This window comes from Camellia sinensis, chromosome 8 (genome assembly GCF_055761805.1).
Source record: "Camellia sinensis isolate YWXY chromosome 8, ASM5576180v1, whole genome shotgun sequence".
In the NCBI taxonomy this organism is placed as follows: domain Eukaryota; kingdom Viridiplantae; phylum Streptophyta; class Magnoliopsida; order Ericales; family Theaceae; genus Camellia; species Camellia sinensis.
The window spans coordinates 70499185-70521434 of NC_138968.1; the positions used below are offsets into that span (position 1 = coordinate 70499185).

At 35.7% G+C, this 22250-nt stretch overlaps 3 protein-coding genes across 3 annotated transcripts; all 3 read right to left on the minus strand.

The window, feature by feature from the left end:
- Window positions 1-521: 521 nt before the first annotated feature.
- On the minus strand, window positions 522-2061 carry LOC145796975 (uncharacterized). The gene is made up of 5 exons (XM_082882828.1): window positions 1924-2061; window positions 1574-1795; window positions 1394-1486; window positions 1185-1292; window positions 522-1096 (listed from the first exon to the last, which is right to left on the minus strand). Exons 2-5 carry the CDS (start codon window positions 1781-1783, stop codon window positions 653-655), a joined length of 855 nt encoding a protein of 284 aa, XP_082738954.1. The 5' UTR covers window positions 1784-1795; window positions 1924-2061; the 3' UTR covers window positions 522-652.
- Window positions 1851-21354, minus strand: LOC145797825 (uncharacterized). Its single transcript, XM_082885252.1, has 5 exons — window positions 21217-21354; window positions 20353-20583; window positions 9377-9660; window positions 8657-8825; window positions 1851-2110 (listed from the first exon to the last, which is right to left on the minus strand). The coding sequence occupies exons 3-5, from the start codon at window positions 9650-9652 to the stop codon at window positions 1851-1853; spliced, it is 705 nt and encodes a 234-aa protein (XP_082741378.1). The 5' UTR covers window positions 9653-9660; window positions 20353-20583; window positions 21217-21354.
- Window positions 9661-13421, minus strand: LOC114297230 (uncharacterized). The gene is made up of 6 exons (XM_082885253.1): window positions 11215-13421; window positions 11028-11107; window positions 10824-10977; window positions 10637-10724; window positions 9911-10531; window positions 9661-9777 (listed from the first exon to the last, which is right to left on the minus strand). Exons 1-6 carry the CDS (start codon window positions 13419-13421, stop codon window positions 9661-9663), a joined length of 3267 nt encoding a protein of 1088 aa, XP_082741379.1.
- Window positions 21355-22250: the final 896 nt, after the last annotated feature.

Here is a 22250-nt window from a genome sequence, read left to right on the forward strand (position 1 = left end):
AGAAAATACATCAATAAAGGGGACAAGAAAGGACAGGGGAGAGGGGGATGATGCACAGCACCAAAACCAAACTGTTGGTGACGGACCAACAAGAACACAAAAAACACAACAGACAGCAGGATAAAATGCACACAGCAAGCTACCCATCCCAGCAAAGGTATATAGAAAATATACATCACCAGGCCTACAATTAGATTCACATCCAAAACTGAAGCAAAACTAAAGCAAAATTACCCAGACCAGCTGCCCAGCAGATCTGTCCACTCACACAGCATAGAGATACAACCAGCAAAGCAGAATGATACCAACAGCAAAGCATACAGATACCAACAGCAGAGCATACAGATACTTGTGACATAGGCTATACAGATACCAACATCCACAGATAGAAACACACCTAACAGCAGGCTATTATCTGACTTAGTTTTGTCTCTACTTTGGTTCGTGTGTATTTTAACTAGGGTCATGCTAAGTAAGAATTTTGATAATGAATCTATTTTCATTAAATACATCTTCAAACTTGTTAAATCTTAGTTAATAAGTAGTCAAACTATTGTACTTTAACTAGTATATACTAACCAACATGAGAAAAATAAAATGATAAAGCGAGCGAGACTTACCAAAAAGGCGACGTACGAGTTCATGGGATACCTCATCCTCTAAATTGTCCATTGAAACCTTGCTTCTTAAGAAACTCCATGATGCTTGATGTGATCTCAAAATGCTCGTCAATCGACCCATTCATCTTCCCTATCTCTTTATTTTGTGCTTGAATTTCCTCTCTTTGTACTTGAATTTCATGTTTCTGTGCTGTAATTTCCTCTTTATGTGACTGAATTTCCTCTTTTTGTGACTGAATTTCCTCTTTTTGTGACTGAATTTGCTCCTTTTGCTCTTGTATTTCCATCTCTAGACGCCTCACATAGTCACTGTCAGTCGAAGCACTGGTAGTCCTGACAGAGAAGGAACGCCTCAACCTGAGTCCTTTAACATATCCCGACCTTGGCTTTAGCACCTTCACAGATAGCTCCTCTGGAGTAATTGGAACCACACCAGGTCGGGAGCAATGTTCAGCTTGGATCTTTATCATATTATCCTGTCATTTAAAAAAAAATAATTAGAAAAATGAATAAAGATACAATTAAAATTGCAATCATCCTAATACAAAAGGTAAATATACATACATAATTCTCTTCGCACTCCGGAGAAATCCACTGCTTTGTGACATCATTAAAGTGTGTAGATTTGTAAACACATGGCAACTCTGGCAGTTGGCCCCCATTTGCAATTGTCTGATTTTTTTTGTTCAACTAGTAAGTTAAATAAGAATGATGGTAGTAGAATCATCTTTAAAAAAAAAAAAAAACCGAAAAAAAAATTAAAGAAGACCCACCGCCTCGTGTACCCTAACTGGGAGAGATTTTGACCCACACCTATGCTTCGTCTTCAATTGATTTCTATTGTCAATGTTAGCATTTGATTGCTTCTACAAGGAGGAAGTTCCAATAGAAAAATATATATATTAGGAAGACAAGGTAATTGTCAACAATAAATAAACATAAGAAAAGTTTACCAGCCAATTGGCATCATTCCACTTCTTGTCAATCAAGTTTTTCCATTTCTCGAGGTCACATTCAGGCGGTGGGTGGCTTCTAGCATACTCCTCTCCCTTAGCACTTTTAAGGTTCAGGTATTTTTTTCGTAGTCTGTAGGTGTAGCTGCTCAAGCTCCGTCCACACTTTGTTGCCACCGCTTTGCTAACATTTGTGGAGTCACCTTCCATGTCAAATTGATCCTAGCAACAGCCACAAATCTTGTAAGTCATAATTAATTATATTACATTAATTCAATCAATTATGTAAAACTTTTACCATTAGACGTTGAAACATAGGTGCCGTAACTTCTTCGTTGACATGTTTCCACCTGCGAATGCTAAAGTCTGGCAAGTGTGTTCGGACCTCAACACCAATTTTGGAGACTAATTGAGAGGCATGATCCCCCACTGGTGCACGATACTCCTGTGGTATAGGAACTTTGAGCTTTCCATCTTTTTGAACCATTGCTTGAACCTTCAACCCGCGTGTCAAGCCACGAGGGTGTCTAGTAGGCACTGTTTTAAAGACATAACATTGACTGGTTAGCAATTAATTAAAGCGAAATCATAAAAGCAATATAAGTAACTTTTTTTACACATTGAACGGTTCTACACAAATACAAGAAAAAGATTGCTAAGTTTGCATTAAAGATAATGTGCTTCTTAGGTACGTAGAGATGAGAGGTTGCCTTCAGCTTTGAGGCAGCTCCCTGTTCCTGGTTCTCAAGCCTCAGCAGATGAGCAAATAAAACTGTATCAGATGGCAAGTGGGGTTTTGAAGAGAAAGGAGCCTGATGGTGGGTGGGATGGAGATAGGATTAGCTACAAACAACCCTCATGGCAGTAGGACTACAGGGTTATGGAAAAATTTGTCAATCTTTTAAGGCCTGGTGAGCCATCTATTCAAACTTCTGTTACAGTAATTGAACTTTGATGCTGATGTAGTTTCACATTATGTATATATAGGATGCACTCCAAAATCTTGTGAAAGTGAATCAATAAAAAGATACACAAATACAAATACAAGAAAAAGATTGCTAAGTTTGCATTAAAGATAATGTGCTTCTTAGGTACGTAGAGATGAGAGGTTGCCTTCAGCTTTGAGGCAGCTCCCCGTTCCGGGTTCTCAAGCCTCAGCAGATGAGCAAATAAAACTGTATCAGATGGCAAGTGGGGTTTTAAAGAGAAAGGAGCCTGATGGTGGGTGGGATGGAGATAGGATTAGCTACAAACAACCCTCATGGCAGTAGGACTACAGGGGTATGGAAAAATTTGACAATCTTTTAAGGCCTGGTGAGCCATCTATTCAAACTTCTGTTACAGTAATTGAACTTTGATGCTGATGTAGTTTCACATTATGTATATATAGGATGCACTCCAAAATCTTGTGAAAGTGAATCAATAAAAAGATACACAAATACAAATACAAGAAAAAGATTGCTAAGTTTGCATTAAAGATAATGTGCTTCTTAGGTACGTAGTTTACCTTTTGCTCATCTCTTAAAATTTCCATTTATGCAGATGGAAAATACATAAAATGAAGAAATATTATGTTCAAGACACAGTAGCTGTAAATAAACTAAGTATGACAATAATGATTTGGTACAACAAAAAGAAAATACACCTTAAAAACACAATTAGTACTTCTCATCAAACCTCTCCACATAAAAAAAGAGGCTCATGGTTAAGTAGGTGTATTCTCAGAACAGTTTCAGAACAGTAGCATCCCCCATTAACTCCATATCACAAAATCATCCAACTAGACAAATAAGCAGCCACTCACATAAATAGCCAACTGATGGTGCTAAGCAAACAACTAAACATAGCTTCTGTTAATGGACACCAACTAAACAATACTGATAGAGCATTCATCCTCCATTACTGAGAATCATCAAGCCACACAGTAGTATAGATCAACAAACAGCAATAATAAACAACACCAAGACAGAGCAGCAATAGTAGGTCTTATCAAAAGCAAAACAGAACAGCCCCATGCTACCATAGACTCCACCCATCTCAGCAACAATCCATATCAGCAGCAAAGGAGACTTGAACACCTCTATTTAAATGTTGTCACTAATAAATTTTTATTTATTAACAGATTACAAAAATATGTTCTATAAAGATGCTTTGAGATATATAAAATTATCAATAATTAAATGAAACTATGATCGTTTGTGAAGATCATGAAGATCATTGTTGAATGTTTTAAATGAATGTTTAAGCCTTGATGTTCTTTAATATATTCTTCCTATCTATTTGGGGTGCATAGGCACTAATTACATTAATTATACTTTCTCCATTACAAGTTTAATTAGCATTATTATGTCTCCTATTTTTGTTATCTGTTTAGTTTCTTGTAAACATGCTATATTAATTTTCCTTCTAATCATAGTATCTACTAATACCAGTCTTACTTGTTAGTGTACAAACATACCAAGTTGCCAATTTAAACCAACAACTCTGGTCTAACTTCTTTACCCACGGTCGTCTAGGAAAGTGCAGGGACCCTTCCCAATTTTTCATTACACCTGATCACCGACGCAATGCCCCTTGCCCATTTTTTTGAAGTGTCTGAGCAGGTGCAGGTCATTGCTTACAGAGAATGCCCCTATCCCTAATGCAAGAACACCCTAGCCCTTACAAACATGAAATATATCCTTAGAAGCCTAAGGCAGGGGCCATTGCTTAGAGAAAAAGAAACAAAATATTAAATGAAATAATTGCTCTCTCAATTCAAGAGATCAACAGTTGTCTCCATATTTAAAGCGGGAAAAGATGTCTTTCTGGTTGAAGAAGAAATTGGAGAGAGAGAGAGAGAGGTAGGACCATATTCTTCTGCAGTTTCAGATAATCAAAGATTATTAGAAATATGTATGCAATACGACACAACGGACTCCAAATTCTGAAAATCTTTACTCTGAAATATGGAGTGGAATTCTTGAAATTGACATGAATAACTGTTTTCAAAGAAAGTATCATTGGCTTGATTTTTACTTGATCCTTAATTTGAAATGGGCATCCATATTCCATCAAAACAAAGTCCGCCAATACTACCATGCTTAACTGCACAAACTCTAACTAAAATATTTATCCTAACCATCAAGTTGTGCCAAAAACATGAATAACCCTTCCAGCACCAAAATGGAACTCAATTTCTGTACAACAGAACTCAATTCCATTTTGTATAAATAAACATTGTAATTTTGCATTATTCTGATAATTGAGTCTCAATTATCCAATAATGGGTATATCTATACTTAGTTACTTAATTTTGCATTATTCTGATAATTGAGCTAACGATGAGATTAATAATGGAGCTAACGATGTATCTGCTTAGTGCATCTGCTTAGCTTACAATTAATCAAAACGTAAATGGGTATATTCAGAATTTTCTAAAAAACAAGAACAACAATTGAAATTATAATAACACCAGGAATTCAATGTTACGTATGAGATGACAAAAGCAAATTAGATGAAATAAAAGGAAAATTAACAAACCAAACATAAAGATCTTCTCTATCAATTACAGTGAAGTAAATGGAATTGAGATCTGAATCAGAAAAGGGGAATTGGGTCTCTTATAGCAGAGGAAGATTAGACTGACCATTTTGCGCCAAGGAGGCCCATCACGGATCCCGTTTCGATAATTCGAACCGTTCAATGTGTTTCGATGTCGGGAGCAAGCTTTTTAATAGTTCCTATATTTTCAATTAAATCAGTATCATCAACTAGTCTCCTTCTCTGTTTAAGGTTCAGGTTTTTTTGTTTTTTTATTTTTCCCCTAGTTCAATAAATTCTTGCACTTTCAGCAAAAGTAGATAACAATCTGTTTCATTAAACATAACCTGCAATGGCAACAACAATGGCAATGGATTGGATGCCACATCTTTATCACAACCTGTTTTGAGTTTCCAGAACGTCCGGAAGGACTTCTACCACTCCTAGCCATAATCTGTTGCTTTCAATCCTCTACCACTGTTATTTTTTCTGTTTTTGTTTTTATTTTTGTTTTTGTTGTTTTTTCAAATTTGTAGGAACCAAATAGAGAAAGAAGCAACTACCTAACTTAGTCGTAATACTCAATTGTGGTCTATATTTGTTCTTCTTTATACTAAAATTATTTTACTCATTTCTCATGAATTTCCAAACACTGCTACAGACATGACCATAGACCATAACCAAAATAATAGAGATTTGCCCAAAATTTAATGAGCCCAAATGAAGCTAGGAAAATAGGATTTTGATGGAACAAGTAATAGAGATATTTGCTAGAAAAAATAAGTTGTTGATTTGAGGAATAAAAAAAAAATAGCTTTTTTCTGCAGTAAATTTTTCTGATGAAAAACAGAGCTACTACTCTTGCTAGTTAGATACATAAGTAACGTATTTATTTCATAGAATTTTGAGATATATTAATAATGTAATTGTGGGAATTTTCTACTGCAATAATAATTTTTTTTGTACTTCCTATGTTAGGAATTTGTGCCATTTAACTCGTACAAATCTTTAACATAGTTCTTTTGCCTTTAATGTGAATAAGAAAAAAGGAAAAAGAAAAATGAGGCTTTGTTTTTGTCCTTTGAATAGCAATCTAGGAAGCACGAAGACAACAACAAAGTAATTAAAAAATAAGGTTCTATTAAGGTGAAGTGCTTGCCCACATGGCTTTAATGTGATACAATAAGTTTTTGTTTAATTGTAGTGATAGACTTTTTCATGCCATTGTGAGTCACAATATATCTGCTTAGTGAACTCATAAAACATGATTATAGTAAAGATTTTAAAGGGAACATGATTTGTTTAATTCAACTATTTTATTTTCTTAAATTCTAGAGCTTTGTTTTTCTCAATAAGGAATTCAATGACAGCCATGACTACTTAATCATTGTTTCTCAAACTAACTTAACAAAGAGGGTCTTAAAAATGCTTTCTTCTGCAGTCCTGATTTAGGTAGGCAGTTTTTATTTTTATTGCAGTTATGAAATTAGCTCAAAGGTTGAAATTTTAGCTTTGGATTTTTTAGGAAATCACATTATCATGTTGTTTTCCAAGCAAGACAGTTTTTCATGTGTCTTAATGGGAACATGGCCACCGGGCCCGATGGCCACCCGGCTAGTTTCTTTAAGAGTTCCTGGGAGGTTTTGGGTAAAAATATTGTTGAGGCTATTAAATCTTTTTTTTACTTCTGGTGAACTTCTTAAGGAGGCTAACAGGACCTTGATTGCTTTGGTCCTTAAGGTTGATGAAAGTAGGAAGAAAGAGAGAGGAAATCTTTCAAAGATATATCTTTATTATTAGTTGCACACCACATCAACATTACACGAGTTCATTTATATACACACATATATGATTTGCTGTAACTAACTAACTAAGATTAACTAACTAAGTTTGTTACAGATCAGTTACAGAATCTATTGAGAATCAGTTGGAATCTGTTGAGAATCAGTTGTAGATTTGTTATATACAAATGATCTCATGTACACAGACTAGATGCTTGTATTGGTCTCTCATCATGAACACCAATAGTTGACTTGCAACTATCATACACACCAGAGTGAGCAGATCAATATGCACCTGCAGTAGCTGAAGATATAGCAGAGGCATCAGATGTAGTAGGTGCAGCTGATATAGATGCAGCTAATATAGATGTTGATGAAGCTAGATGATCAACTGAAGCTGGATGAACTTGAGCTAATGTTGATGAAGCTGGATGATCAACTGAAGCTGAAGCTTTATCAGGCCCCTTCAAGCTGAAAGGTGGGAGACCAACTAAAAGCTTGGATTGAAGAAAAAGAAAACGAGACACAGGAAGAGATTTGGTAAAAATATATGACACTTGATCAGAAGAAGACACATGACGAATAAGAAGTTGCTTAGCTAAAACTTTTTTCGCACACAAAATGATAATCGATCTCGATATGCTTTGTCCGAGCATGAAACACAAGATTAGCAGCAAGAGAAAGAGCAGACAAGTTATCACACCAAAGCACAGGAACAGAAGAATGGCATATATGCATATCTTTAAGAAGCATGTGAAGCCAAGCAACTTCAGCACTTGCAAGAGCCATAGCCCTGTATTCGGCTTCAGTAGAAGATATAGCAAAGGCATCAAATGTAGTAGGTGCAGCTGATATAGATGTTGATGAAGCTAGATGATCAACTGAAGATGGATAAAATTGAGCTGATGTTGATGAAGCTAGATGATCAACTGAAGCTGAAGCTTTATCAAAGGTTCCTAACCCTAGCAAGGTAGGGAACTACCGTCCTAAATAATAAAACTTGTGTCGACCTAGTGAGACTTGTGGGTTGAGTGATGTTGAGCATATAAATATTTTTTTTTCTAATGTTTGTTATACAAATTGGCAAGCTGATACATATTATGAGGAAATTTTTTGTTTGGTGGGTTGAGATGAATGTGAGCATATATTTTCTTGAGTGTTTTATGTGTGATTTGAGAGTGTGGATTGAGTGGCTAAGGACTATACTGTGTGTTTGTTCTCAACGTATTTTGTTCTTTCCTTTTGGTCCTAACTGATGGTTGTTATACTACTTAAAATGGGTCTCTCATGTGTTTAACACCCCCATAGCTCTCGTTATGTGGTGGTTGAACATATGTAATCCTATGTTTGAGTTGGTGTATCTGCTGCTTGGGTTTGCTGAAACTGGGTAGTGGTTGGTTCTAGTATACCTACTGCTATTATTGGGGTTCTATGCACCTTTAGCTGAGCTATACTGTAGGGCATGATGCAACTGTGCTATGGTCTAAAATCTGGGACTATTATAGTGAGCTATTTAGGCAAATGATTACCAAGTTCCCAAATAATTTCTCCTTCTTCAATGTTTTTGTTCAAAGAACTAGGAATGCTTGAAAACTAAGAGCATCTCCAATAGAGATGTTAACTTTGTGTGTTATATGACAAAAAATTACGAGTGAGACCAAAACTAAAATAAAAAATAAAAAAATCAATCCCTATGAAACAAATTGCTTGAAATTTTTTGCACCATAGAATTATATTAAAACAGAGAATTTGTTTAGCTTAGTAAAATTCAGTATCTTACCGACACTAGATTGGGGGGCTGCCTCCCTCGGTGCCTCCATATCGACATCAAGTGGCTGTGAGTGTTGGGTATCCACATTGTCATGTAAATCCCCATTTGGAACAACAATTGCCTCGTGCGAAGGTTGAAGAGATGACTGCGCCAATCGTTTTGGTGGCATTGGTAAGCCCTAAAAAACATAATACAAAAGCATAAACAATAAATACATAAAAATGGATAAGTAAAGATATGTATATGGAAACCCATCAAGGCCACTGTTGATATTTGTAATCTGATCCAGTCCACTCCTTTTCTTCCCAAGACTGGTCCTGACAAGTGGTTGCTTTGAATATTTTTAAAATGGTCAGGTAAAGGGTGTTGTCACTCAAAAACCTGTAGGCAAGTTGAGTGGTTGAGTGGTTGTGAGCTACCAGTAGTTCTAATATCTGTAATTGGTTTTTCCTAATTGTGTGCTTTGCAAGTTGTCAATCTGGTGTTTCCAACATGGTCAAATTATGTCTTATTTCGTTATACATTTGTGTTCCAGCTAACTTACTCCTACAGTTTGTTTTGGTATGCATATTGTTGTATGTAGGATGTATATTTTCTAGTTTTATTTTATGACTTATTCATCCAATAAAGTATACGGAAATATATAGATAGTATTAACAAAGCATCGTTAACAAATACATAGCTATCGGTGACATAATAAAAAAAAATGAATGGGCATACATATAGTACCTCATCGTCAACACTTTCAAAGGACTCAGCATCAGTGTCATCCTCATGATCTGACGGTATGTAGTCATCATCATCTACCCTAATTTTCTTTCCCTTTTGATGAACACGATTGGGCTGAGTAGAACCCATCAAAGAAGTTGCTATACGCTTCAATTGTAGAGCATCCATTTTCTTATTATTCTTCTTGATTGTCTTATATCTTTCCATTTCGTACTCTGTTCGCTTCTGTTTCGCTAGAAAACCTGGTTTGATCCATTGTTTCTCCCCTTTGGCCATTTGGTTAACTAAAAAGCATAAATTGATATCAAACATGAAATATAAAGCATAATTTTACTTGAAGAGACGCAACAAAATATATCATAACCATGTAATGCATTAAAAACATATGTCCATATAGAAACCTAAAAACAACAAAAACTACATATCATAATCCATATCAGGTTCCATATCAAGATCCATATCATCATCAAGTACGCCAAGTTCTTCATCTTCTTCATCATCTCTACCATCTCTCTTTGTTTTATTTGAAATAACCTCAGCTTCAATATCATCCCTATGAAATCGAATAATATCTTCAATGTTGATCGGGACAACTGAGTTAATGTTTTCTTGTTGGAATGCATCATTAAATTCTGGTTGATCTGGTGGTTCTCCATCACCAACCTCTGGCACATCAAACACACCTCTATGTTGGACCCGTTGCACGACTTGCCAAGGTTGCCCCCATTTGGTGTCATTCAGGTAGAACACTAGCTTAGCTTGACTAGGCAAGATAAAAGGGTCAGATTGATACCATCGGCTTGTGACATCGATGCTTGTGCAATATGTGTCAGCTCGTACTGTTCTACTTCTACCAGTGTTACTGGTGTTGTACCATTCACATTGAAACAAAACAACTTTATTTTGGCACATGTACTCAAATTCCCATATATTGCACAAGTGACCGTAGAATTCGTGCATCTCTCCCTTGTAGTCCCCTTCGGTAAGCACACCACTGTTTTGACTCTTACGACGATTGTCTAATTCCTTCGTGTGGAATCTGACACCATTGATTATACAACCCGAGTACTCTTTCACTAGCAAATTAGGACCATTCGCTAAGGACCACAATTCTTCGGTTGCTTCTGGTGCCTCATCAACTCTCAATCTATTTATCTACATCCACATGCAATGTGCAACACTTGAATTATGTTAGTAATGTTTGTATTTTATGCAAGCCTAATAGTGTTTGGCCAATTGTGAATATTAAAAATGACTTACATATTCTTTGAACCACTTTGGAAATTCCTTCTGTTGTATCTGAGTTATATCTTGTCCACTGGGAATTTGTAACAAATTCTTGTGTTCCCTACTCAAATAGTTTTGGTTAATGTGTGAAATACTACTATTATTAATGACTAATAACATGATAATTGTTAAAATATATATAATTATAAGAAACACGTACTGAAGATACTTCTCTATCTCAGGGCTATTGTATAATAAGAACCAATGAGCACTATCACGAAGTTCCTGTGACATCTCAACATGCTTTCTGATTTGGCCAATAGGACGAGCAGTTTCGGTGAATATTATCAAACCTTCACGACGGACTCCATAATCTTCATTTCGTGCATCTCGATTATGCACGGTTTAAATCCCTTCAAGATACATTGAGCAAAAAGTAATGCACTCCTTGACAATGTAAGCCTCTGCAATAGAACCTTCTGGTCAAGCTCGATTGGTGACAAACTTTTTCAAAGATCCGAGAAACCTTGAAGAGATAACCAATTAGGAGTATGGTTAGGCACACAACATAATCTATACCTTTCATTTGAAAGTACAATTTTAGAAATTACCTTTCAATCGGGTACATCCACCGATATTGCACAGGTCCTCCGAGAATAGTCTCACGTGGCAAGTGAATGGCCAAATGAACCATCACATCGAAGAAGGCTGGAGGAAAGATCTTTTCAAACTTACATAGTATGAGTACTATACGTTCCTCTAATTTCTCCATTTCACTTCGTTTCAGTGTCCTTGAGCATAGATCTTGGAAGAAGCTACCTAACTCAAAAAGTGTTGTACTGATCTCTTTATCTACGTAACCACGCATCCCAATAGGAAGAATCCGTTGTATAAGTACATGGCAGTCGTGGCTTTTCAATCCTGTTAATCTACCATTTTTTGCATTTACTGATCTCGAAATGTTTGCCGCGTACCCATCTGGATACTTGACTGATTTCAAGAATTCAAAGAAACCCTCTCTCTCTTTAGGGGTTAATGAGAAGCTGGCTCGCGGCTTCACATATGATCCATCGGGATTTGTTGTCAGCCACAATTCTTTCCTCATATTCATGTCTTCTAAATCCATTCGTGCCTTATCTGTATCCTTGTTCTTTCCATCAATTCCCAACATCGTTCCAAAAACATTTTCACTAAAGTTCTTCACCACATGCATGACATCAATGTTGTGTCGAAGCCTCCTTTTCTTCCAATACGGTAGCTCATACAAGATGCTTACCTTTGTCCAATTTGGGTTCTGACGAGGTCTTTTCTTGTTGCTTGGATGTTTTCCATATGTGACACCCGTCACGCTGCCCAATTGTTCTTCAATCTTTTCTATCGGTATCACCAAAGATCTCTTCCGTTTTTCATGCTTGCCATTATATGCTCTACTCTTTCGCCTTTCTGGGTGGTCATCAGGCAAGTAGCATCGATGGTTACTGTACGCAGTCTTACTTCGTAAAGATTCAAAATATGGTTCATCATTGCATGTGTAACAAGAGTAATGACCCTTTGTTCTCCATCCAAAAATGTCACCAAATGCGGGCCAATCATGTATCGTCCACAGCAAAGCTGCACGCATGCAGAAAGTCTCACCAGTCGAGGCATCATAGGTTAATGTACCATTTTTCCATAATTCATTCAACTCTTCCACTAATGGTCTCATGTAGACATCAATATCAATTCCTGGTTGTGATTCACCAGGAATAAGTAATGACAACATGAAAAATGGGTCCTTCATAGCCAACCACGGTGGCAAGTTGTACGGAATGAGTACGACAGGCCACAAACTATATGAGTTATTCATATTTCCGAAAGGGTTGAAACCATCAGTAGCCAACCCTAGCCTCACATTCCGAGGCTCCAAGGCAAATTCAGGATGTTGTGTATCGAATTCCTTCCACTCATCACTATCTACAGGATGCCTCAATACACCGTCATCTAGACGTTTTTCCTTGAACCATTTCATATCCTCGGCTCTCTTCCTCGACATGTACAACCTTTTCAATCTCGGTGTTAACGGGAAGTATCGAAGAACCTTACGAGAGATCTTCTTACCTCTACCATGATTTGTCTTGTATCTAGAAGCCTTACAATTTGGACATTTATCCAATGTTGCATTCTCCTTCCAAAAGAGCACACAATCGTTTACACAAGCATCAATGAGCTCGTATGACAAACCCAATTCAGGTACTATTTTTTTAGCTTCATAAGTTGACTTTGGAACCAAATTATCCTTCGGTAAAAGTTTTGTTAAAAACTCTAGCATCATGTCAACTGACTTATTACTCCAATGGTTTGTTACCTTCATATTAAGTATCTCGATGACAAATTTTAACAAAGTGTAATTTGTGCAACCTGGGTACACCTCACGTTTGGCATCATTCAATAATTTATCAAAAGTGCGAACCTCCTCCTCTTGAGTTGTATTAGTTGATTCCCCTCTTATTCGATCTTCCACTAAGGCATCAATACCTCCCAAAACCTCATTGCCCTCAACGGGTATATCATGATGATAAGCCTCGTTTGATTCACGGGGTTCCCCATGCACGTGCCAGATAGTGTAAGTTGGAATAATCCCATGTTGCAGCAAATGAATTTGAACAATTTGAAATTTTTGACGAACAACATTCACACACTTTCGACAAGGGCACAAAATTTTACCATCTCGATCGATAACCGCCATTGCAAAACGGAGAAATGATATTACCCCATCATTATATGCCCGACTTATCCTTCCATCAACTGTGCTACCTAATGCAATCCAACTCTTGTCCATGTCTGACTATGCCGAGTTAATTAAAGTTAGGTGAATAGGACAAATTTTATATAGAAAAATATATATATATATTTCAATTAAAAAAAATTTCAAGTCCAATGATTATACTGAGTTATATAAATTACAACCACACATAAATCAAGTGAGAAAATAGCCAAAGCAATTTAGCGTAAACAGAAGAAGTATTCACAACCAAAACATAAACCACAGCAAAATAACCATCAATAAGAAGACAAATATCATAAGTTAGAGAAAATTTAACCAATAAAACAGTGAGCAAAGAGTAAAAAGCAGATAACATGGCACAGAAAGAAAACCCACAATATGCCACATTGAGTTTCTGAAGCAGTCAATTTAAGTACTCAAATATCCAAATGCAAAATGATATGATTGAACTACACGTATTTGGAAAAATATATATATGCCCCGAATACCAGAATTGACAAATCTATCAACTAAATTGGGATATTGAAAAAATAAGACATTGGGAAACAATAACTATTCTGGCTCACATTTCACTCGGTAAACAAAATGTGATTAAATTTTGTAGAGGAACTTAATAATGTACTTGAGGAGCTAGTAAAAGTAATTCAAAACATAATTACCAAATAAAGTATATAGCGTAACTTTAAACTTAATCTCACCTATTTTTTCAGCAAAAATTAAGATTTATTGATGTAAAAGAAAAGGTTATAAAAGTACACCGCAAATACAAAATGAAACTTAAAGCTGTTTTGGGAATAAATTAAAAAATATTACAAAAATAGTCAACTCTTTTCTTTCCGTTTTTATATGTTTTCTTATAAAAAAAAAAATCAAAAATCAACTTTTCAAAACAACCCTTAATATGATTAACATTCACATTTCATTTAATTTTTGAATAAATTTTTCAAGCTTTGTAATGTTGTTATAAATGAGAATTAGTATATAGAATTAGATACAAACATGGGGTCATTTTAGGGCTACTTAGAGCTGACTCTCTTATATGTTTCATATGGGATTTTAGGAAACAAATATTGTAAACTAATCAACTCAACATTTATATGCTGAGAAAGTAAAGCCTAATGAGTAAATGTGGAGACCTGATTAGCATTATTACCTTTATTCTTAAACATAAACAACCCCACAGAATAAGAATTTCGACATGCACATTCTCTAGAGTTGAGCTTAATGAGTAAATGGACTAGCTAATGCCACAACAAAGCAACTTAACATGCCATAAGGACTTACTAATTAGGTCCCCCACGGTAGATAATTAATAAATACTTATGGTAGTGATTTTAGCAACATAAGTACTAAACCCACCAAATAGTTTTCTAAGTAGGTAATAAGACTCTCAATGGTGTAGCTAGAAGAGTCCATGTGAGGCTAAGTAGCTAGAAACCCTTAACCAAACACAATACCATACCATAGGATGATAGGAGAGTTACATTCTAGAGCTGACAGATGCAAAGCCTAAATAGGCTGTGACTTATTACCCTTAATTTGCAGTTACCACTGATTTTTTGTTTTTTTTTTTCACCTGCAGATTGATGCAGAAAAGCCTGTAGAAGAGGTTTTTGAAGCCGTGAAATCAGTTTTCACCCCATTGCATGAGAAGGTAAAGCACCGTAGTAATGCTCCATGGAATATAAGTCGCTATAGGGACCGTTGGTTTCTATGGAGAATAAAGTCTAGGCAAGTGGTGTATCAGTGCTGTAAGCGTACATAGTCCTGATAATTATGATATGCTTCTGTAATTTTAGGAGTTGAAAATGCTTAATGTTGTGTATTCTGTAACAGAAAATGTGCAAGTGATTTTTATGTTTTTGATAGCTAGGGTTGTATCTTAACGTGGTGAAAATAAAGTCTGAAGGGATGTTTGCCAATAATTTTGACTTCAGGAATTAATTGAAGTGTGTTGTAGATGAGTCAACAATGAATTCAAGGGGGGGGAAAAGAAATGCATGCAACACTTCTAAATATGTGCAATCAAACAGGGGAAACATGGATTATGTTCAATTAAACAAAGAAGCAACTTTGGGGCATTTTAGATTTCATCGACTTTTCCTACATTTGCGCTAGCATTCATATGAGACCACCCTTCGTTTGAGGTGAAAATAATTCTTTGGTCAATTTGCACCATGCTATTTCCATTTTGGAATGAGCATATATGGCAAATTAGTAGAAAATTCATTTGGCATCACATGCAGATTTTCTTTTGGTGGGAGCCTGTTGCTCCAAGTAGACTTTTTTTTTTCTTTTCTTTTCTTTTGGTCTAAAATCTGGAAATGACTCAGTTGTATGATGATGCGGCATACCATGACTGGTAACTGCAAATTACCTTAAGGTCCTTGGGGATAATTCTTGTAGATAAATGCTCGAAACTTGTTATCTAACCCATTGATCACCCATTTTAATGTCCTTAAAATGCTCTTTAAACCTTATACGGCATGGCTGATGGTGGTGTTGCAGGTTGCCTAGGTGTTGCTACCCTACCTGAGATATCAAACCAGATCTAAATTGAGGTAAAAAATGATCAATAGGTTTGTGAAATCTGTTTAATTTTTTCATTACAACATTGTTTGTCTTGTTAATATTTGAAATTTTTGAATGTTTGGAAGTATTTTCTCTTGCACTTGTAAGGATTACTGTTGTTGAAACTTTGAACATGAACACTAGCTTTTCTCGAGTTCTTTCAAAATATTATCATTCTAGCTATTATTTTATGGTAGACAATTTTAAATGTTTGAACTGTTATTGGCAGCCCTTATTTTAACTTATTATGTGCTAGTCCTAGTAGACACATTTGAAATGCAGTGGTAGATATATTTTGTTATTTAACCACCCTTCCTGGGCCAAAATTGCATAAAAGATTCTGTTAGTAAAACCTATAAAACATTCCTTTTTTTTTTTTTTTTTTTGTGAAAGGGGGTGGTGATAACATATTCCTTATGCTAGGAGCATTACTGTTTTGCTAAACTACTTTTCTGCATGGTGAAGTATTAAAGACTCACTTGAATTATTCAGAAATCATAATGCAAGGTTTCATCATCTTAAAATTTAGGGTTATTTACACGAAGACCCCCTAAACTATTGAGAAGTATTATTTTGACCCCCTAAACTATAAAAGTATACAAATGTACCCCCGAAACTATTGACGTGTTTCACTTTGACACCATCCGTTACTGCATTGACATTTTTTAGATGAAACTTCTCAATTTTTCTCATTTTTCTGTTTTGTTATTGTTTTTCTCAAAAAAAAAAGTCAATATATATAGGACACGACACTCCTAGATTCTTAGCAACAAAAACAAAGAGCATAGATCTTTTTAAGCTGCTAATTGGGAGATCCACACCCACTGAAATGAAGTAAAGACCAATTACATGAGTGACGGAGAATGAAAGCATACATGTCACCAATGCTTTTCTAGAAATGGTATAAATTTTTGATAGAAATCGACTCCTCCTACTTCATTATCACCCATTCTTCTAGTGAACTCAACTGGCCTCACCACTCGTTGAGGTGGGTGGGCAACAATAGGCAATGCTGTCTGAATCTTGTATGCTTGGACCTATGACTCTTGCAGGTCTCCTTAGGCTGTGGGTGCTTGTTGGTTGGAGCTGCTACTTATTTCCTGCAATGAGCTTCTTTGCAGGTCCTGCTGGCACCTCTTCAGGGATGCCAAAGCAGCAGCCAAAAGCAACACCACAGCAACCAAACAGCAGGCCAAACCAACCATAGCAGCAGCCAAGCAACCCCACCAAAGACAGGACATCCAAAAATAAGTATAAGGACCAACTAAAGACCTATTTTCCTACATCCAACTGTTAGCACATCCAGGAAATCAAGGCAAATGGGCAGCAGTAATCACAAGAGGCCTTCTAGTGCTTGTCTTTTACAGAGTTCAAAAGTGTCCACATGTCACAATTTCATGCTCCTAATATGAAAGCATGCTAGCAAAATAGTGCAAGAATTTTAGTATTGAGACTCCCATCTTTCTCTTCTTAAATACATCTCATACAAGTCCCTATTCCTTTACTTCTAGGTTGAACAACGAATTACTCATAATTCCAAAGGGAGATGAGAAATAATAAACACTGATCTTATAAATTCCTCTTCCCTACATGTCCTCTTTACGAGGATTTTAGAGGATAATGGGGCTATCACAAACTATCCTCATCCTAGTTTGGTATTAGTCTACTACACAAACAACAATAAATCTTAATCTAAATGGAGAGGTTTTGGGAAAAGAAAAGTTCAATTAGACTGTTTACCACAATGCATATAGACACCTTTCTATTCCAAATAAAGCAACATGGACACAAAGAGATATTAATACAGGACAATGAGAGTCAACTTTGAGATTCTAAATTGGTGGGACAGAAGTAATAAAAATGTGTTCACATCAAACAACCTAACAAGGGACCTCAACTGTATCCTTAGGTTATGATCTTTAAATTACTTAAGCACACTTTAACGCACAATCATGAAGTACAGATAGAGACCACAGTTCAAGTTCAGAAGAATCAGAACCCAAATGCATACTTTCAAGGAAATTAAAATGCATACATTAGCGACTAGGCAATCAGACACCTTTTTCATAATTTTGCTTGACAAGTAAAAAATTTATTGACAAAAAAGAATCCACCTTAAAAGGTGTGAACCCTGTACACTCAAAGGTCAAAACTTTACATCAAGAGCCATGTATAGATCTGCAATGAAATTTAAATATAAAAAATATAAAATTAAAAAAAAAAAGTTAATATATATAGGACACGACACTCCTAGATTCTTAGCAACAAAAACAAAGAGCATAGATCTTTTTAAGCTGCTAATTGGGAGATCCACACCCACTGAAATGAAGTAAAGACCAATTACATGAGTGACGGAGAATGAAAGCATACATGTCACCAATGCTTTTCTAGAAATGGTATAAATTTTTGATAGAAATCGACTCCTCCTACTTCATTATCACCCATTCTTCTAGTGAACTCAACTGGCCTCACCGCTCGTTGAGGTGGGTGGGCAACAATAGGCAATATTGTCTGAATCTTGTATGCTTGGACTTACGACTCTTGCAAGTCTCCTTAGGCTGTGGGTGCTTGTTGGTTGGAGCTGCTACGTATTTCCTGTAATGAGCTTCTTTGCAGGTCCTGCTGGCACCTCTTCAGGGATGCCAAAGCAGCAGCCAAAAGCAACACCACAGCAGCCAAACAGCAGGCCTAACCAACCATAGCAGCAGCCAAGCAACCCCGCCAAAGACAGGACATCCAAAAATAAGTATAAGGACCAACTAAAGACCTATTTTCCTACATCCAGCAGTTAGCACATCCAGGAAATCAAGGCAAATGGGTAGCAGCAAACAAGCAGCTTGAACTAGCAGTGCCATGGACATGGATTACCTACTAGAAGATGGGCTATGAACATGCCTAACAGAAGCAGAAATTAAAAAACTAAATCCATGTGCAGCTCACATGCATTCATGGGTTCTTATATGGTTGGAACTTGAAGCACACAACAATAAAGGTTCAATTATCACTGATATATTATAGTTGACATACTCCCCTCCCCCCTCCCCCCCTCCCCTTTTTTTTTCTTTCTTCTTTATTTTCCTAAGAAAATGTTCCACTCCCCCCCCCCCCTTTTTTTTCTTTCTTTCTTTCTTTCTTCTTTATTTTCCTGTGAAAATGTTCTAACACAATCCAAAGTATTGACAAATAAACAGTACATCATTTAGAGTGCTAGCCTAGCATTATCACCTAATAAAGCCATTATATATATATATATATATATATATATATTTATGACCAATGTCCGGACTAGTTTACGCGCACCTCAAATAATATCATGAGAAGTACCTAACTTGAGCTAATCACATTGTGGTTGTAGAATTTGGTTCTTATCAGTTGTGTAGAACATGCTCGGATCCTCTAGAGTCTACACTCTGCAATTTCCGTGGAGTAGTTCAAAACAACATCATTCCACTTCAACGGCAAAAAAGAAAAAAGAGGAGATAGAGAAAGACCAAGAAGAAAATGAGCAGAGATAAAGACTGGAGAAAGCTCTGCATTCAAACTGAAATGAATCTCTCAAACTTATCCTAAAGAAACATATAAATCATGGAATGGGTACAAAACAACACATTATTCAGTTATTTATTTTTATTTTTAAATTTTTCAATCATTCCAAGCATGTACAAGGATCAGGCATGTACAAGGATGATAAATTTAATTTCAATCTATATTTGTTTCAACAGACAAATAGAACACATTTGAAGATTTTCCTAGTTTACAACACCACAAATATACAGTCTAACTCTACCAACAGAAACCAAAAAATGTCTTGGTGAAGAAGCTTTATACAGTTTAGTTGAAGAAATTTCATGTAATTATTAGAATAAAAACATTAGACAGATCACACAAGCTTTTATTAAACTCAAGTTAGAAAATATAAGTTCCCAACACAAATTCTTTTAACATTGCTCCATTATGTTATCTGGGAATGAGAAGCAGAAACTTATTGGTCTATAATCAATAATCCTCTTGGGCTCTTTAAATGATGACATGGGACAATTCCACTGAATAACGATGAAATTTCTTTTTGAATGGGTACAGATTTCAATGGTCTAACTCAATAAGCTCAAACCAGAAACTGTAAACTTATACCTTGTATTTCTTTTATTGAATGCTGTTTGACTGATGAGAAAATTGAAGAAAAGAAGAATTGGTCTTCCATGACTATAAATTAGGCACACGAAGTTACATGGTCTTCCATGGATTATTTACATGGATTAAATACAGCATTAATTCTGAAAATTAATTTCAAAAATTAGGGAAAACATTAATTTTGAAAATTAGGGAAAACATTAATTTTGAAAATTAGGGAAAACAAAGATAGAAAAATAGAGAAATTAAGTGAGAGAGGGAGAGAGAGAAAGAGGACCCATACCTGATGGAAGAGAACACAAAGCAGTAAAGGAGAACAGGGACTTTGGCAGCGGCGTTGGAGAAGAACGCACTGAAGGGGCGCCGGAGAAGAACACACTGAAGGGACTTGTGTTTTGAGAGGGAGAGGGAGAGAGGGGAGAGATACAGATTGAAAACTGATTCGTCAATAAACAAAACACTCAGCCCTTGTGTTTTGTTTTGAGAGGGAGACACAGATAGAGATATACGAAAACTGATCACAAAAAAAAAAAAAAAAAGAAAGAAAGAAAGAAAGGAGGGAAAAATAATTTAGGAAAACTGATCCCAAAAAAAAAAAAAAAAAAAGGTAGGGAAAAATAATAGATTATTTTTTTTCATTATTACTTAATATGTCAAAATTCTTCTTTCAAAATTAGTGACAAAACAATTTTCTCACTAAAAGGCCTAAAAATATTAAAAAATACTAGTGATAAAAATACATTTCTCACCAAATGGTCTTAAAATATTTAAAATCAATTTTTTCAAAAAAAAAAAAAATAGATTATTAGTGACGCAAATATATTACTCATTAATAAGTTTTTAATTGTTAAAAAAAAAAATCTCACCAAAAGTTTCAAAATTCTAACACCATCAAAAAAAATTAGTGCAAAAAATTTAGGTGACGAAACTTTTTTTTTCTCACCTAAAAGTAAGTATTTATTGACGGAAATAAATTTCGTCACCTATTATTTTTATATTTTTATTATACGTGACAAAATTTATAATTCCTCATGGATTATTCTTATTTAGTGACGAAATTTGTTTTCTTTACTAATTTTCGTCACCATACCAATACAGAGAATAAGAGAAAGAGACACTACAAAAAGAGCAAAGAGAAATCACGTACCAAATCACCGAGTGAAGAAGATGTGGCGGTTACCGACAAGGCTACTAGTGGCGGCGACGATCGGCAAGGCTAATAGAAGCGACAATGGTGATCGGCGTGGTGGAGGAGCAAGAGGTAAGACAAATAAATACCCTATTTTGAGAGAGAGAGAGAGAGATAGAGATGATAAACAGAAAAGGGGTAAAAAAAATTAATACCCTATGTCTTTTTAATTGCCCCTCAATATATCAAAAATTTCCCACCAAAATTGGTGACAATATTATTTCCTCACTAAAAGATATCAAAAATATTAAAATGTTTTGGTGACGAAAATATATTCCTCACAAATAATTTTATAATTAGTGACAAATTTTTTTCTCACCAAAAGTCCCAAAATTTTGGCTCCACCAAAAAAAAGTAGCGGGAAAATTTTTGGTGACGAAACTTAATTTTTCCTCACTTAAAATGAAGTATTTATTGACGAAAATAAATTTTGTCACCTATCATTTTCATTTTTTATTATATGTGACAAAATTTATAAATTCCTCACGAATTATTTTTATTTAGTGACGAATCTGATTTTCTTCACTAGTTTTCGTCACCATAGGTTACTTTTGTTGTAGTGTTGTGCTTGACCCTGCACATTACATAACATATTAGGTCACAAATGATTCAATCCGTTCTTAATTTTATCTACTTCTCTTAGGATGCTTTCTTATCCTTTTAACTCATTTATAATGTTCAATGCATGCCTAAGAGTGCCTAAAAATAAAAGAAAACGAAAAAAAGGAACATAAAACAACCTTTCAAAATTTCTGAAATAGGGCTCTCCGCTCGAGCGTAGCTTTGGTCGCTCGAGTGGACCCTTTCGGTCTGCAAAAGTTCTGGTTGCTTGTAATTTACGCTTGAGCGAGACTTTTGATGCTCGAGTGAGGAGTCATGCAAAGCAAGGTACGCTCGAGCACAGATTCGGCCACTCGAGCCACCATGCTATTTCTACAAAACTTCTAGGATCTACAATTTCACGCTCAAGCGAGGTTTTTCTCGCTCGAGCA